The 17,276-nt window shown below is 37.0% G+C and overlaps 1 protein-coding gene across 1 annotated transcript in view; it reads right to left on the reverse strand.

Moving 5' to 3' along the window:
• Positions 1-1,561: 1,561 nt before the first annotated feature.
• The window catches only part of CEP57 (centrosomal protein 57), a 41,371-nt gene continuing 25,656 nt past the window's right edge, over positions 1,562-17,276 (reverse strand). Inside the window, exons 5-11 of the mRNA XM_043579894.1 lie at positions 16,877-16,993; positions 16,213-16,290; positions 13,131-13,238; positions 12,495-12,572; positions 5,755-5,996; positions 5,034-5,178; positions 1,562-3,390 (exon numbers count right to left, since the gene is read on the reverse strand). Of these exons, the coding sequence (XP_043435829.1) occupies positions 3,157-3,390; positions 5,034-5,178; positions 5,755-5,996; positions 12,495-12,572; positions 13,131-13,238; positions 16,213-16,290; positions 16,877-16,993 (1,002 nt within the window). The 3' untranslated portion in view covers positions 1,562-3,156. The remainder of the gene's footprint in view (positions 3,391-5,033; positions 5,179-5,754; positions 5,997-12,494; positions 12,573-13,130; positions 13,239-16,212; positions 16,291-16,876; positions 16,994-17,276) is intronic.

The raw sequence follows: 17,276 nt of genomic DNA on the forward strand, positions 1-17,276 counted from the left end.
AGAAGAGTCAAACTTGTAAAAAAGAGTAAAATAGCAATCACCAGGAGAGGAGGTTAGTTACCAGGGATGGGAGAAGAGGATAAGACCGATGCTGTTTAAGGATATAAAGCTGCAACAAGTAGTATTAAAAAGCCAGAGAGATCTAATGCACACTATAAGGAATATAGACAACAATGTTGAACTGTAAGTATGTAATGTGAAATACCACAACAATGGCAGTCATATCACAATATGTAAATGTATCCAAGTCACACATTGTAGATCTTAAATTTACAGTTTTATGTCAAATTTACTCAAACACACACACACACACACACACACACACACCCTTACACATTAAAAAGATTTCTGAGGCACCTGGCTGAGTAAGTCAGCAGAGCCTATGACTCTTGATTTCAGAGTTGTGAGTCTGAGCCCACTGGGTGTAGAAATTATTTAAATCATTAAAAAAAAAGTTTCTAACAAAGCTTGGAAAAAAGCACAATTCATGGGGGGGTGGGGTGGAAGCAGGGGAGGAGAGTGTTAGCATTTTTTATATATTTATCCACACCAACAGAACTTCGAGTTGACAGACTACTTACTGGATGTGCAGGTGCCCTTGGTTCCTTTATCATTGGGGCTATAAAAAACAGAGACCTATGTGGTTATGTCTAAGCTCTTTAGCCTCCTGTAACTTGTTGGCTTCCCCTTCTACTCTCACCTGCACACCTCAACTTTTATGTACAAGTACCACTCAGCTGGTCACAACTCTCCCGTGTCAACTGCAGATTCCGGCCTCTACACTTTTCTTTTCTCCTGTTGACTTGGAACTGTTCTTCCTTCTGGCTAATTCCAGTTCTCCAGAGTTGAGCGATCACTGCTCCCTCCAGGATGTTACCCCCTGTTCATCACTCCTCTCTGCCATGCCTGCCCCCTTCCTCTGTGTCCCCAACAGCGCTGTGTCCATGTTATCACCACTGCATTAACCACACGGTGTTGACGTAATTCAGATGTCTACCACCTACCTGTAAGCATACCTTTCTTACTTAGCCTGGTATAGAGATTGGCATCTTACACATAGAGGACACTTGTATTTGAAATGCATTTCGGGGCGCCTGGGTGGTGCAGTCGGTTAAGCGTCCGACTTCAGCCAGGTCGCGATCTCGCGGTCTGTGAGTTCGAGCCCCGCGTCGGGCTCTGGGCTGATGGCTCAGAGCCTGGAGCCTGTTTCCGATTCTGTGTCTCCCTCTCTCTCTGCCCCTCCCCCGTTCATGCTCTGTCTCTCTCTGTCCCAAAAATAAATAAACGTTGAAAAAAAAAAAATAAAAAAAAAATAAAAAAAAAAAAAGAAATGCATTTCAACAGTGCTCTCACAACAAAAGTACATGTGTGACCACGTACTCCTCTGCTATAAACTCTCAGATAAGGAAACTGAAGCGGCATTGGCATTTTATTTTCACTTCTCACCTGAGCGTATTAAAGGCTGGAGTGGATATTTTAGTTTGACTCTTACCCAAGGGATGGGGTGGGTTTTAACACCATTAAGCTTCTAATTAGGACATAGAGCCACTACAATGCAAAATGAGTCTCCTACAATTTAATGACCTGAAATTCAAACACAGAGATAACAAAAGTTTAATAGTTTGAAATGGTGGTTGAGACACAACAAATGTTTTCCATATCACCAGAGCAGTGATTGCCTTGGGTCTGTGGACTCACTGTTGTGAGTTCAATGAAGATACAAAACCACACACTCAAGCAAAGGTTTACAATTTCAGAACACTCACAAATAGCTCCAAGTTGAAGGACCCTAAATCAAGAACTCTGTGAAAAATTAATTCAATTAAGAGGCCTAATAAGCTTAGTGCCAGAGAGGCACTGCATTTCATGCTGGTTACCCAGATAAAAGCCCAGAACTCCATTTCGATCCCAGGGGAGGCATAAAAACAAAATCTCTTTAACACCTGGTTAATGTGTTCATTAGGACTCTTTAGGCCTTGAGACAGTTCAATCTTGTCGGGTTTAGTTTCTATGTGAGCATGAGATAGGCAAATAAATTATATAATAGCATATATTCTTATTGTTTCTCGTAATATGTTAATGTCCTATTTAGAAATGCATTTTTTTGGAGAGATTACAACAAATATAGCCTTCGCTAACAGGCTGTTAAGGAAAATTTCAGTGTTTCCTTAATAAAGCTGCTTTATTGACTTCAGTGGCAAATTTATAAAAAAGCTAACATGTCTTGATCTATTCAAAATTATGATTTACATTATTAACACAATGACAATGGCACATGTACAGTTAATACTGCACTCATACTATACACCGATAACAGGTCCCAGGAGCTCTTCTGAGTTTTTAAGATTAAAAACCACAATGCTTTGAACTGAATACCATGATTATAAACAGGTATTATTTAAAAACAACATATGCATATGCTATACAACACTTCCTCTTCTCTTCACTCAGAAACCTCATTTACTTCATTAATGATTCGTTTATACTTTAAAAAAATGCTTTATAATTTTTGCAGTTAACTGACAATGAATGCTTGGGTCTTTCAAAAATTTTTAATGATGGATTGTATCAATAGAAGTGTATTTAATATTGATCAGTGTTCAAAATGTCAAAAAGTGAAACAAACCAATCCTCTTAAATTCGTATAAATACTTACACATAGAAAACCTGTATCCATAGTCAAAACAAAATATATTTAATGGATGTATTGGAAAGGAGAAATGGGCGATTCATGCCAGGGGAAGATTAAAAATGAGACTTTTTAAGCAAACATTGCCTATGGGATAGCCTCCTATTTTGATAATTTAAACCTAATTTTACTTAGATATCTAAGGAATTATTTTAAAAATCACACCCACAAGTAAAAAATTGGTAATCTGTTTACAAAGTGCAGTATTTCAGTACAGCAAATTCATCTCAAACAAAGATGCAGAGTGTGTGGCCTCCCAGCCTTTAAAACTCCCCTGGTTTCCATTTAGGTGGTTTAACATTTAGTCATGATGCGTAACACAGGACGCCTGTGTAATGAAGCTTGGGCCCCTTAACACCTGCTATTCATTAATTCCAACATAAGAGTATGAGACCTGGAGGGTAAATTGCCAAAATCTGATTTCTGAGGTACAGATTATCTGAATAGAATTTATGACCTGGTACCAGTCAGTAATCCCAACACAAACTATTGCTTTGTAATGAACTCTGTATGGTTTGCATGTCCTTCAACAACTGAAGATTTTTCCTGCTTTTTTCGCCAGGTCTCGGTTTGGCAACGTCCTTCTTATTTGTGGTCCCCGTGATTCCAGAAGAACGACTGCTGCTGTTTCCTTCTTCATCAAGAGTCTTTCTGGGGGTCCTCAAGTCCCTCTTCTGCTTCTCTATCTTGTGTTTCTCCAGCTACAGCAAGTAACCAAGGCAGGGAAAAAGGAGGATTCAATGAAAATGTCCTCTTCTGGCAACTGGTATTTTTAATTCTCATACAAGCTAAAATGCCAATAATACATTCCGAGTGTATTTCTTTTTTTATAAAGTCTTCAAAAATCTCTGGTACTAGTGATTTGACGCTAAGTGCTTAAAAACAGAAAGCAACATACAAATGAGTGAATGGAAGTAAACACATCAATACTGATGCTGTTTCAGAAGGTAAGGCAGCGTGTGGCCAAAGTGCAGAACAGAGCGAGTAAGAAACAAGAGGGTCTGGGGAAGGTCTTACAGAAAACAAAAGAAAGGTGTTCTAGAAACTAGTCTGAGGAGGTAACGAAACATGTTCCAGATGGATGAAGAGATGTGATGGTAATGTATTAATACTAACAAAAGGTTTTTGTTATTTCACTACTTTAGAATAACTTAAAATAGCTTATATTTACTTATTTTTACAGAGCTTTACTTTTACTTTAAGCTGCTGCTAGGTTGGTATTCCGTTAGAGAGAATAAGGTTGAGCCTGATGTATAAGAAACAAATTAGACCATTACTCCTGCAGCGATCATTTGCTCCTATTTATTCTTTTTTTTTAATGTGAACTTTACAAAAAATGCTTAAAAGCCCCGGTTGGTTTTGGAGTTCAGAGGAACCACGTTTGCATTCCAGCTCTGCCATTCACCAGTGAGCTGGTATGTCCTCACACAGAAGTTACTTAATTTCACTTGAGGATACGCCTACCTCCCAGGACACTCAACCCAGCTTCCTTATCTGTAAAATAGTACGCCCAGTTCACAAGTCTTCTACGAAAATTAAGTAAGATGACATATTCACAAGCACTTAACACTGTGCCTATTATAGAGCAATCCATTAGTAAACGTCAGCCACACCTGTTCTGTTCCCAGCCTTCTCCATTTCCATCAGGGGTACCACCATCCTCTCCCTCCAAATGACACTCAGCAGCAAGTTGCCCTGATCATTCTACTTCCAAGACCTACCTCAGATCTGCCCGCTTTTCCCCACCTACACTCATTCACAACCTCTGATCGAGAAGAGCTTCAGGCGGCCGAGCTGTTCTCGGCCCCTCTGCCCTGTGTCCAGCCCACTCCCAGTGGTCCCAATAATCTCTGACACGAATCATTATGTATCTCTCCAGATGAAAATTTGGGAGTATGCCTCCCCACTGCACTTAGTAGATATTAAATAAATGGCTGCTCTACTAATTTAATTAGCAACATAAAGATTTTTTTTCACATATTTATATCTACTTACTCCTTTCGAAATCAAGAATTTCCAGGTGTTTTTTAAAAGACTTCAGAAAATGTGGAACCATTTAAATTCATCACAGAAGTTAAAGGTTGTTCTTATAAAGGTAAAAATATTAAATACATTCAATATTCAAAAGAAGTGTCTTAGATGATAAAATCTACTCTCACAGATTACAAGATGGTGTCTTCCTTCTTAGCCCACTTAACTTCGATTCCTAAAGAAATACTTCCTGTAGCTCCCTATCTGTGATACACTCGAATGTCATCAATCAATGTATTTGGGGAAAAGGGTTTTTTGGTTCTGCCTTCTTGTTTTATAATCATTAGAAACAAGGAAAGGGAAATGAAGTTACCTGGGCTTGGTATTTTCGAACTTTAGTTATTTGGTTAGCTTTGGCCTCCATCCTTCCCACTAACGCCTCCAGCTCACACTCTAAGTTGTCTTTCAGTTCCACAGTTGGGGATTCTTGGATAAGTTTCGCAAGCTGCTGGTGATCACTATATAAAAAACAAAAGTAGGGCTTGATAAAGCTTCCTGTTTCATGGTTAGGGCCACCATGTCCCACTCACCATGGGACCACTGCTCTGTGCATTAAAAATGACTCCAGTTTTTAAACGGAGCAACAAGATGGTTTAAAGGTTCAAGAAAGGCACTGGAGGTAAATGTAAAAGCAGTTCTTAATTTCAAAGGCTTAATTATTTTTATTCTACCTCCTACAATATTACATACGTAGAAAGGAAGGCCCAGAAAGAAAGCAAGGATCTTGTTCCTCAAATACATCCTAACCTATTCAAGTTTAACTAAACTCAATGTATATCAAGCTCCCAAACAAGGAAATAAAACTGAAGTGTGAACCTTGGTCTTCAAAACATTTAACACTATTCAAAAAGGGAGAGATTGCCCCTAGAACAGTTGCATTTGTTAAGGTCCTAGTAAATCGCTCAGTGGTTGCTTCAAGAACTGTGCTCTGATACTTGCTGAATAGAATAAATTAACAATACGATTAATGAAGTCACCAAGAACTTAAAGTTTTACAGCTAAATATAATTTAAAAAACAAAAACTAAAACTCACAAGCTCATTTGCCCAAATTCATCTTGTAACGTCTGTAAGACTTCTGACAACTCTTCATTAATGCTGCTGGAGGAGGGAGGCGTTACTGACACCTTCTTACTTTTACCATTTCGTGAAGAAACTTGCTTTGCCAAAGGAACACTGTTGACCACTCGATCATTGCACAAGGCTTTAGTATGTTGCTTCATCAGATGCAAGACATGCTGAACATTGGCTACCACAGCATGGCTAGGACTGGTGGACTGAAGAAAAATGAGAATTAATTGAAGCCACATCGTCTAAATCTGTTTTCTTGTTTACTCCCTGAATAAAAAGATCTCTACCCATAAAAAGCCTATGATATAAACTTCCTAGAGTAAATCCAATTACCAAGTCCCATGGACTTAACTTCTGAAATACCTCCAATCCACCTCTTACTCTCCACCCTACTGTCATTCCTCGGTTTATGCAACCATCTCCACTAGCTATAGGAAGAAGATCGCAATTGGCATCGCTCTCCTCAGTTTCTAATTCAATAAGGCTATCAGCTATCTTCCTAAAATAATATGCTAACAGTAATATCAGTGTGTTCTCCTATTTGAAATCCTTTGATGTTAAGCCCACTAATGCTAATGTCCAAACTCCTTAGCATAGACAAAGGGTCTACTATCATTGAGCTAAAACTTTTACTCCCTGGCCTTTTGTCCTATCATCCCCTAATTTCTCTGTATTATTTCCATAAACTGTATTTGCACATGCCATTTCTTCTGTGTGGCACCATTTTACCATTCTTTAAAACAAAGTTCAAATATACTTTTATTTTTATTTTTATTTAAAAAAATTTTTTTTTCAACGTTTATTTATCTTTGGGACAGAGAGAGACAGAGCATGAACGGGGGAGGGGCAGAGAGAGAGGGAGACACAGAATCGGAAACAGGCTCCAGGCTCAGAGCCATCAGCCCAGAGCCTGACGCGGGGCTCGAACTCCCGGACTGCGAGATCGTGACCTGGCTGAAGTCGGATGCTTAACCGACTGCGCCACCCAGGCGCCCCTCAAATATACAACTTTTAAAGACTTCCCTAAAACCTCCAGGTAATGAATTGGTCCAATTAAGCAGTCCATTCTCAAATCACCCAGAGCATTTCTCTCTCTCAGTGAATTTATCGCAATACACTATAATCATGTTTCCATGTCTATTTCACCTGTTAAATAGCATATGTGCTTCCAGGTGGTAAAGACAGTCACTGCATTCATTTCTCTATCCTCAAATAGTAGGGGGATCTAAGTTTACATAAACATAATAGGAAAACATAACATAAACAACAATAGGGAAAAGCTGGTAGCCCTCTCAAAATTTCTGGTTTCATTTTTAATATGAAACAATAATCTCAATATGCTATTTTAATTTACAAAAAGATGGCTGGACTAACTTGGCTCCATAAGCATCATCTAGACGGCTTGTTTACAATGCAGATCCCCAGGCAGCACTCCAAACTCAATCAGTGTGGGTCAGGGCTTGGAAATGTGTAATTTTAATTTTGCCAGGTGATTCTGACCAGTCAGGTTTGGAAGCCACTGTGCTAAGCTAACAGATACTCTTTATCCTAGTCTCTACTGCCAGGTAGCAAATTGAATCCAGCATTATATACAAAGAAGTATGTATACCCTATCCAAGTGAGTTTATTCCAGGAATAACTGAATTGAACTAGTCAATTATTTAATTAAATCAGTGTAGTCTAGCATATCGACAGTAAAAAAGAAAAATCACGTAACCATACCATCTAATAAAGAAAAGCATATAAAATAATCCAACACCCAATCAGGTACTCAAAAAAGCAGAAACAGAGGGAAATTTCCACCAGTTGGTGAAGAGCATTGACAAAGAACCTACAGCTAACATTGCATTTACTGGTGAAGACTGAATGTTCTCCGCCACTAAGATCAGGAAAAAGACAAGAATGTCCACTCTCTTCACTTTTGCTTAAAGTAATACTGGAAATCCTAGCCAGTGCAGTAAGGCAAAAAAGGAAATAAAAGGCATGCAAATTAAAAAAATAAAACTGTCCCTATTTACAGGATGACATACCTCTCTACACAGAAAATTCTAACCAATCTAAAAAAATAATCCCTAGGACTAATAAGGAATTCAATGAAATCACAAAATGTAAGACCAACATACAAAAACTTACTATACTACCAATGATCACATAGAAACTAAATTAAAACTAAATACAACTTACATTTGCTCAAAAAAAAATATGTGAGTATACAATAAAGCAGATATGGGACCAATATGACAAAAACCACAAAACACTGATGAAAGAAATCAAAGATCTAAATAAAAAAAGCTACACTGTACTCATGGTCTGGAAGACTTGACAAGAATGTCAATTCTCCTAAACTGATCTGTAAATAAAATACAATTCCAATCAAAATTCTAGCAAGACTTTTTTTTTTTGTAGATAGAGAAAAGTTTATTCTAAAATTCATATAAAGAGAAAAGGAACTAGAGGAGCTAAAACAATTTTGAGAAAGAAGAATGGACAAAGAATCACTCTTCCTGATGTTAAGACTTACTATACATAAAGCCACAGTAATCGACGTAATCGAGGCAAAATGGTACTGGCAAAGAAGTAAACATACACATCAATGGAACAGAATAAAAAAATAAACCTTGACCCAACAAGCCTCATACTGTATACAAAAATCATTTCAAGTGGATCATAAATTTAGACATAAAACATAAAACCCGTACAATAAGTGAAAATGTATAGGATGTTGGTCCTGGCAAAGAGTTCTTAGACCTGACAGAAGTATGATCCAGAGAAAGCAAAAATCAATTAACTGGATTTCAGCGAAACAGAAAGCAGCTCTGTGAAACAGTTTAAGAGGAAGAAAGAAAAGCTATAGACTTGGAGAATATATCTGCAATATATATCTGCAAACTACGTATCTGATATGTGACTTGTATCAAAACACAGAACTCTCAAAACCTAATAGTAAACAAACAAAAACAATTAAAACAGGCAAGAAATACAAATGGATATTTCAGTAGAGGATACACAGATGGTAAATAAGCACATGAGAAAGATGATCACCATCATTAGCCATTAGGGTAATATAAAATAAAAGCACTATGAGATATCAAACATACGTAGCAGAAAGGCTAAACTAAAAAGTAACAATATTAAATGCTGGTTAAGGATGTGGAAAAACTCCATCTCTGGGACACTGCTACTGGAAATGAAAAATGGTACAGTTGCTCGAAAATAGTTGGGTAGTTTAAAAACAAGAAATACACTACACATACAATCCAGCAATCAAATTCCTGGAGATTTATCCCACAGAAGTGAAAACTTATGTCCACACAAAAACCTATACACAATGCTTACACTGGTTTAATTTGTAAACTCCCCAAACTGGAAACAACCCAAATGTCCTTCAATAAGTGAATCCTTAAACTGTCGTACTTTCACACCATGGAATATTTAACTGAGAGAAAGAAAAGAACCATGGATACACACAACCGTTTGATGAATCTCAAGGGAGTTATACTGAATAAAAAGGTCAATCTCAAAAGGTCACATTTTGTATGACTCCCATTTGTGAAATGGCAAAACTGTAGATACGGAGTGGTGGTGGTTACCGAACCTACATGTGATAAAACTACACTGACCTAACCTGTACATGGGTGTGCATGCACACACACATATATACACAAGTACAACTAGAGAAATCTCAATAAGGTCTGTGGATTTAGTCTCCTGGTTCTGATACTATACTACAGCTACATAATATATTACCATTGTAGTAAACCAGGTGAAAGGTACATGGACCTTTATTATTTTTGCAACTTCCTATAAATCTAGAATCATTTCAAAATAAAAGTTAATCTACGTTTTTATCAAGATAATTTAAATTCCACTACAATTAAATGGTTTAGCTATACATTCTTCCTTGTAGCTATGCAGTCATCAATACAGCCTTGAATATCAAGAACCAAATTCATTTGTCTCAATAACAACTTAAATGCTGATCTACATGGTATTCATTTAAAGTGTGAAAATATGAGTATGTGCAATCACTATTTCACCTGTAATTTGATATATACAAGTTATATATTCACTATACTAATGCCTATATATGCTTCAAAATAAACAGTATATAGTTTTAAAAATTCTTTTTCCTGTTACTTTTCTGATTGTACCCATTAACGGAATTTTATGTCTGTTCAATCTAGTTTAAAAATCAGGACGTGTATTTTGTGTCTTTAATTTCATTTTTCTAGTAATTCATTTTTATTGCATTTTACATATGTATTGGTTTATGACAATGTATAATTAAAAATAAAAACTGGACCTTCACAATAGTTTGAGGAACACTCGGCTAGGTGACAGCACATTCTTAGCTGTTTGAATAATTATTTCACAGAGTACCAACAACTTCAGAAAGAGAACTCAGATTGAAAAGACTGATCTTCAAAGATCAGTCATTAAATGACTTCAATGAGAATTACTGAAGATAGGCAATTATATTTGGGAATAATACAAATAATGAATTAGATTCTAATATAATATAGGATAGGGTGAGACTCTACTTATAGAGTCTCCTTTACTTACAAATTCTGTATAAAATAATTAAATCCACAAGTATAGGACCTACAGCAGCTGATCCAAAGCTTCAGGAAAATACCTGTTACTTCAGTTGACTCTAAAGGGCACCTGGGTAGCTCAATGGGTTAAGCATCTGACTCTTGATTTTGGCTCAGGTCATGATGTGGAATCAAGCCCTGTATCGGGCTCTGCCCTGACAGCACGGGGCCTGCTTGGGATTCTCCCTCTCCTTCCCTCCCTCTCTCTCTCTCAAAATAAATAAACATTAAAAATTAACAAGTGCCGGACGCCTAGGTGGCTCAGTCGGTTAAGTGGCCAACTTCGGCTCAGGTCATGATCTCATAGTTCACAAGTTTGAGCCCTGCACTGAGCTCTGTGCTGACAGCTCAGAGCCTGGAGCCTGTCTCAGATTCTGTGTCTCCCTCTCTCTCTCTGCCCCACCTCTGCTTGCGTTCTCTCTCTCTCTCAAAAAAATAAACATTAAAATTTTTTTTTTTTTTATTAATGAGAGGGAGGATGAAGCTTCCCATAGAACATTAATATGATGCTAGGCTGAGTTGACAGACTCCCAGAATGTGACAAAGACTATTCTGTGCTAGTCACACTGCATTTAGAGGGCTACATTCAATTTAGAAAGAGAGTGATGAGGTGGTAAAAAAAAAAAAAAAAAAAAAAAACCACTCATAGCTGAAGAAAAAGGAAGTGTTTGTTTATAACCCAAAATAGAATAAGGAGATGAGAATAAAGTTATTTTCAAAAGTTTAAATATTTCCCTACAGTCAAGGGCTCATGTGGATCCCTGAGAGCAGAAAAAGAGCAATGAACAGAATTTACACAGTGAAAGATTTCAACTCACTTAAGAACTTACAAATAAAGTGGTCTAGAAATACATCTGAACAGAGTACACAACCACTGTTTTGGATATTTACATAATAAAAACACTAGGCAGAGAACTTTATTAAGTGGGTCCCAAATCTAACTGAACATTAGACTGAAATCAGGGAACAGTAAAAACAAACACACACACACAACTTTCTAGGCCCCCATCAGAAAATTCTGACTTAGAAGGACTGTGGTGGGGCTTCATAATCGGCTTTTTCAAATGCAGTACTCAGTGATGCTAATGTAGCTGGTCAGCCCTTGAGAACCTCTACTTCCAACCCAACAGATTTTACGGTGAAGCAAAAGCAGGTTGGTAGGACTAAGAGACAAAGGAAGAAACACAGGTCAAAAGATAATCTGCAATCCAACAAGAGATTAAATTGAGGGTAAAGAACAGCATAGAGACAAGGGCATTATTTAAATATAAATACATATATAGATATATATACACGTATATGTGTGTATATATACATACACATATATATATATATCTATTTTTTTTTAAGTGATTTGTGCCTCACACATCCACAAAGGGCAAATGGAAAAGTTAGAAATTAGTTCACTCCCCAAGCTTTCACCAAGGATTTATTGTGGGGTTAAAACAAGTAAATAAATAAGATTAAAATCTATTCCCTAAGCCTCTCAAACTCACTACTTAGTTGGGTATTCAAGGCATCTATGCAAGAAACAACCAGCAACATAGAGCTAATGAAAAAGTGCTATAAACTAACACAGTGCTAAGCACTTATTAGAAATCACTTAGTACTTCCTGATATTTGACAAAATTATCATCTCTACATTTAAACACTAAAGGAACATAAGATTCAGGTCTATTTATGACTGCTTCTTGGAGAATGATGCATGTGAGGACAAATAGGATGTGATTTCTATTTATTTAAATATCTGCTATATTTAAATATAAATGAGCAGGACTGATACTAAAATTCCAACGCTACAAGTAATACCATTTGCCATTTCATTTACTCTTATCTACAACCATACCTTCTCTAAACCAGAGTCTGTGATATTGTTCATATCTTTATTTCCACAAATACTTTATCTGCTTTAAAGTCCTCCTAGCCTTTTCCCTGCTCCCCCAATCCCATAAAACCTTCCTCCATCTCTTTCTTATATCACTATGATCCATACGAGTATAAGGGCAGAAAAATGTTTTCACCATTTACAGGCATACAGGCAGATGAGTGGATTTAATTCAAAGAGCTAAATTGTAAAGGAAAAAAAAATCCAGAGTTGGAGCAACTCACCTTTCCAGCTACAAAAGGCATATCCCCCAAGCATAATCTATAATGTGGTTGTGCAGTAAAATAGTTCCTAGAACCTTTCTGAATGGAAAGGAAAAACAAAACAAAACAAAACAAACAAAAAACAACAAGTTTACTCACATGATGATAAGTTTACTTACAAGTTTACTCACATGACTAATCTAAAATTTCAGTGTACTGTTGGGCTACTACTTGCTTTACTGATATTGGTATATTCTTGAGCTCCTAGTAATACCTGACAACATGCCTCTTAGCCTCGGGAAGGCTAGGAAGGAAAAAAATCGTACCTGCCAAAACAGCAAGTACAGTCTAAGAACCAGTATATATATATACATATATATATATGTATGTATATTCACATATACATAAAAGCACTGAGCAATACTGAATAATACAGATCTGGGCAATGTTTTGCAGTTCTAAAATGCTTTCATATATACCATCTCACTACCAGGGTAAAATTTAAAAGTAGATACTACTTATCCCCATCTTCCCAATGAAGAAACGGAGAGTGAAGATTTATTCCAAGACTGGGTACCACACAGTTGTAGGAGTATTTTCACACAAATTACACTCAGTAACAATCAGCACTTTGACTTACTGGTCCTGTTTTCATACCTTTTCTGGTGGTTTTGACTTCTTTTTTTTAACTCTTCTTGCACTGTGAACACATGGAGCTGCCTTATTTTCAAAGATAATTCTATTTGTTTCTAGACCAGTCTGCAACTAAGAAAAACAGGACAGCCTAAAGTTAATGTTACAGAAATAAAAGCTATTAGATTTGCCATGTAAAGATCTGTAGAAACCTATAATAGAGAAACAGAAAAACATTATCATAGCTGCGTAACTATGTCTTGAATCAATCTGTGAACATTTTCCAAATATTTTCATTTATTTATTTATTTATTTATTTATTTTATTTATTTATTTTTCAGAGAGAGAGAGAGGGAGACACAGAATCCGAAACACGCTGCAGGCTCCGAGCGGTCAGCACAGAGCCCGACGCAGGGCTCGAACCCATGGGCCGTGAGATCATGACCTGAGCCGAAGTTGGACGCCCAACTGACCCAGGCACCCCAAATATTTTAAATCAATACAAGTCCCTCATTTTATCCTGAAGTACTGTGCTACAACTTGTCCTCCCCCCGCCCCCCCCAGTTTGGAACCGTTTAGCTCCATTATTTGTAGTTGCTCCATAAATTATACCTAATGAGCTAAATACAATATATCTGAATCCAAACCAATGCTTCAGTATTTTCTTCTTTTTTACACATGGCAACTACATCAGTGCCAGACACAAAGCGGCTGGAGAGCAAAATACATTTCTCCCTCTTTAAAAACTAACACCCTTACATCATAAGAAAATGAAAACTGGAAATTTTATGTCCAAAAGAACTGGAAGGTACGTCAGCAAATACTATCACACCTTTTGTCTTTGTCTAGAATAATGGTTTTCAAACGAGCTTATGTATCAAAATCGTCTGGGGTTTAGGAGAAACATTCAGATTGTCAGGATCCTCTCTGGACCTCATCGTTTTTAAAACTATTTTAAAGTTCCCCAGGAAATTATGATGGAGTTGGAACACTCAGAACCAATGGATGGGTTAAAAAGAAATACCGAGAATACTAACTCCCACAATGACTGCATTCTTTAGGGACAGAATCTATTCAGAGACAAAGGAATACAGGGATGCCTACCCTCGGGAGCATCTACATTCTCACGCATCTAACAATGCTTTATACACAGTCAACTGAATAGACAGAATTCATTGAACATAAAATTACTAGTCTGATAAAATTACTACTGTGTGAGACTTATGAAGCCAATGGGTTGGAATAGTATAAAAGTAACAACTTTTTAAAAATGTTTTTTTTTTTATTTTATTTAAAAAAAATTTTTTTTTTCAACATTTATTTATTTTGGGGACAGAGAGAGACAGAGCATGAACGGGGGAGGGGCAGAGAGAGAGAGGGAGACACAGAATCGGAAACAGGCTCCAGGCTCTGAGCTATCAGCCCAGAGCCCGATGCGGGGCTCGAACTGCCGGACCGCGAGATCGTGACCTGGCTGAAGTCGGACGCTTAACCGACTGCGCCACCCAGGCGCCCCTAAAAATGTTTTAACTTCCAGTTTATTTAATTCTTCCCAGTAATGGTCATACATTTGTGTGGCAGAGTTTTAACATTTTTAAGTGCTTTCATTGTCTTTTCTCTCATTTGATATCTCCAACACTAGGAAGATATAAAATGAAGACCACTTCATTAATGGTAAAATCCAAGCTCTGAATGGTTAAATATCTTGCCCAAGACCATACAAGTTAAGGCTGGCTTGACTTGGAATGATGTACGATCCCTGGTCACTGGTATTCTACTAGAATAGCATTCACTCTCAGAATTCAAAAAAGCTTTACTGATATTATAACTGATATTATGCCTGCTAAATGAAAAAGTGAAAATACTGTAAAATAACTTTTTAAATTAATAAAATAATGAACTTGTTTAATTTTATTTCATGTACAATAAAACTCACCACCACAACATATATAGAGCACAATTTATGAGTTTGCATGTTACAAGTGTGGAAATGGACATACAGTAAAGTGGCTGACCTTACAGTAGAATGGGCAGAGAAACCAAGTCATTTCAAAACTTGTTGTGATCAAAAATAAAGCCACATGACCACAGAACTCAGCACAGTGAGGAAAAAATACAACACAAGGTAAATATTTGAGAAAGAAAATGTATCAGGTTTAATAGAAAGAGACTATGTTAAATCAGAGAGTTCTGGGAGGTTCTGGAAGCAACAGACAAGGTGACAAGGATAACAAGATGTTTACAGCCCTGCAAGCCCACATATGAACGGAACTCAGGACACTGCTGGCCTCTGACCACAGCCTAAGCTGCAGACCCTCTGCTCCTAACTGTTCTGGAATCAAGACCTGCTTCTTGTGTTAATATGAGAAAAGATACATATGAATGTTTTAAGACTCTGGAAGTGGGAGGGAAAATAGGAGGTATTTGAATAAATAAGCTCTTAAAAGAGTCTTCAATTACGAACAAGGTATTTTATTGAGCCTGTCAGTAAGACTCACTGGGAACAAAAGTATTGCTGCATCGTTTAGAAATGTGGTTCTGGTTCGTATACATAAAAATTCAATGTTTGTGTGGATTCACACTGCCTCACCTATTCTACCTGGTGGCCAATGCATGGGCTAAAATCAAAGACTAGGAGCAAACAGAGCTCACTTTCCTTATCCAGTAGCTTTTGTGAATTGGTATGGTCACTATTGATTGGGACAGCCCACTACCTCAATTTCTGTCCTGGTGTTTTGAGGCCACCAAGGGAAAGGAAAACGTGTAAGCATGAAACTAAATGATGGTTTTCCAACATTTCCAACAGTGACCCAAGTGAGAAGTTTTACATCCTTATGTATTATTACTCTGATGGTTTTTAGTCCATTGATTTTTTTAAAATGCTGATTAAAACCCACAATTTGAACAACTCTAAAAAACTGCTCAACTTTTACTCTTCGCCTACAAAAATATGTTAATAATTTTCTATATCAAGCTATGTCTGAGAATTTATATAGTAGACTCCTCCAAAATATAAATGATGTAAGAAGTCCACAATGAATCTTTTGTTTTGACACAAAGAGGTGTATGAAATCTAGGAAGCCTGCCTGCTGACACTGCAGCTTACCTGGGCTGCCTTAGCTTGCATACGTTTCCGTTCCTGTTCTTCTTCGTGGAGTTTTGCTTCCAACTCTTGCATTTTTTTCTAGTGATATAAATATTAAAAGTGGTTAGTGAAAGACTTAGTGTCTGTTTGTAAAATTTTAATACAGCAACACAGGAATGTGCTATAAAATTTTAGCACAGTAAACACAAGCTTGTTCACTCTAGTAATGACTCTGTGCTTGCCAGTAACCATGACGCTCTCCTCTGTGATTCATTATTAGTCATTTGTGAAGTAGCTGTGAGGTAGTTAAACAGAATTGTGGGTAAAATCTATGGCCAAAGAATACAGTTCCGTATGAAGGCATATAGGCTACAAGGAAGCTAAATTTGGAATGTTAATCTCAGTGGTATTAAACACCTCCCAAGTGAATCAATTAAAACTAAAGGCAACAACTTAAACCAAGTGATACAGGTCTTATTGATGCTTAAAACATTTAAGCTTCCAACACTTTCAAAAAGAACTTCTTATGTAAATCAAGATTAGAAAATGTGAACACCCTTTCCAAATTTACATTTCTTCCTCTTAAAAATTCCTGTTTCTTTGCTACAAGATCACTTTTCTTCTTATGAATAGCCGGTATTATAAAATGATCAATTTTACAAAAGAACCAGTATCATGCACTGACTTCTGCCAGGGCCTGCATTGTGGTAAGTTTGTTATACTCCTGTTCAAGAAGATCTAACTTTTCAAGCTGGCTCTGCACATGTGTTTGATCATGTTGTCGTTCTCTTTCGAGGGAAACCTGGAAAATAGTAGTAAACACAAACATGAGAATTTGACAAAAAAACAAAACACAACTAATACTGGGCATAACTTAGAATATACTATAAGTAATATCTGGCCTTTCACAGAACTTCTATACTACAGAGAAATTCTAGGAAAACAATGTTAAGATGAAACCACAGGATAAAGAAATCAATAAATACAAGTGGAATCCTGCTCCTACTATATACCATTATAACAGTAGGTTCTATATACCCTGAGACTTTCGTTATACTCAGCGGAGAGTTTTTAGATATATGGGC

The sequence above is a fragment of the Prionailurus bengalensis genome, chromosome D1 (assembly GCF_016509475.1).
Source record: "Prionailurus bengalensis isolate Pbe53 chromosome D1, Fcat_Pben_1.1_paternal_pri, whole genome shotgun sequence".
Classification (NCBI taxonomy): Eukaryota; Metazoa; Chordata; class Mammalia; order Carnivora; family Felidae; genus Prionailurus; species Prionailurus bengalensis.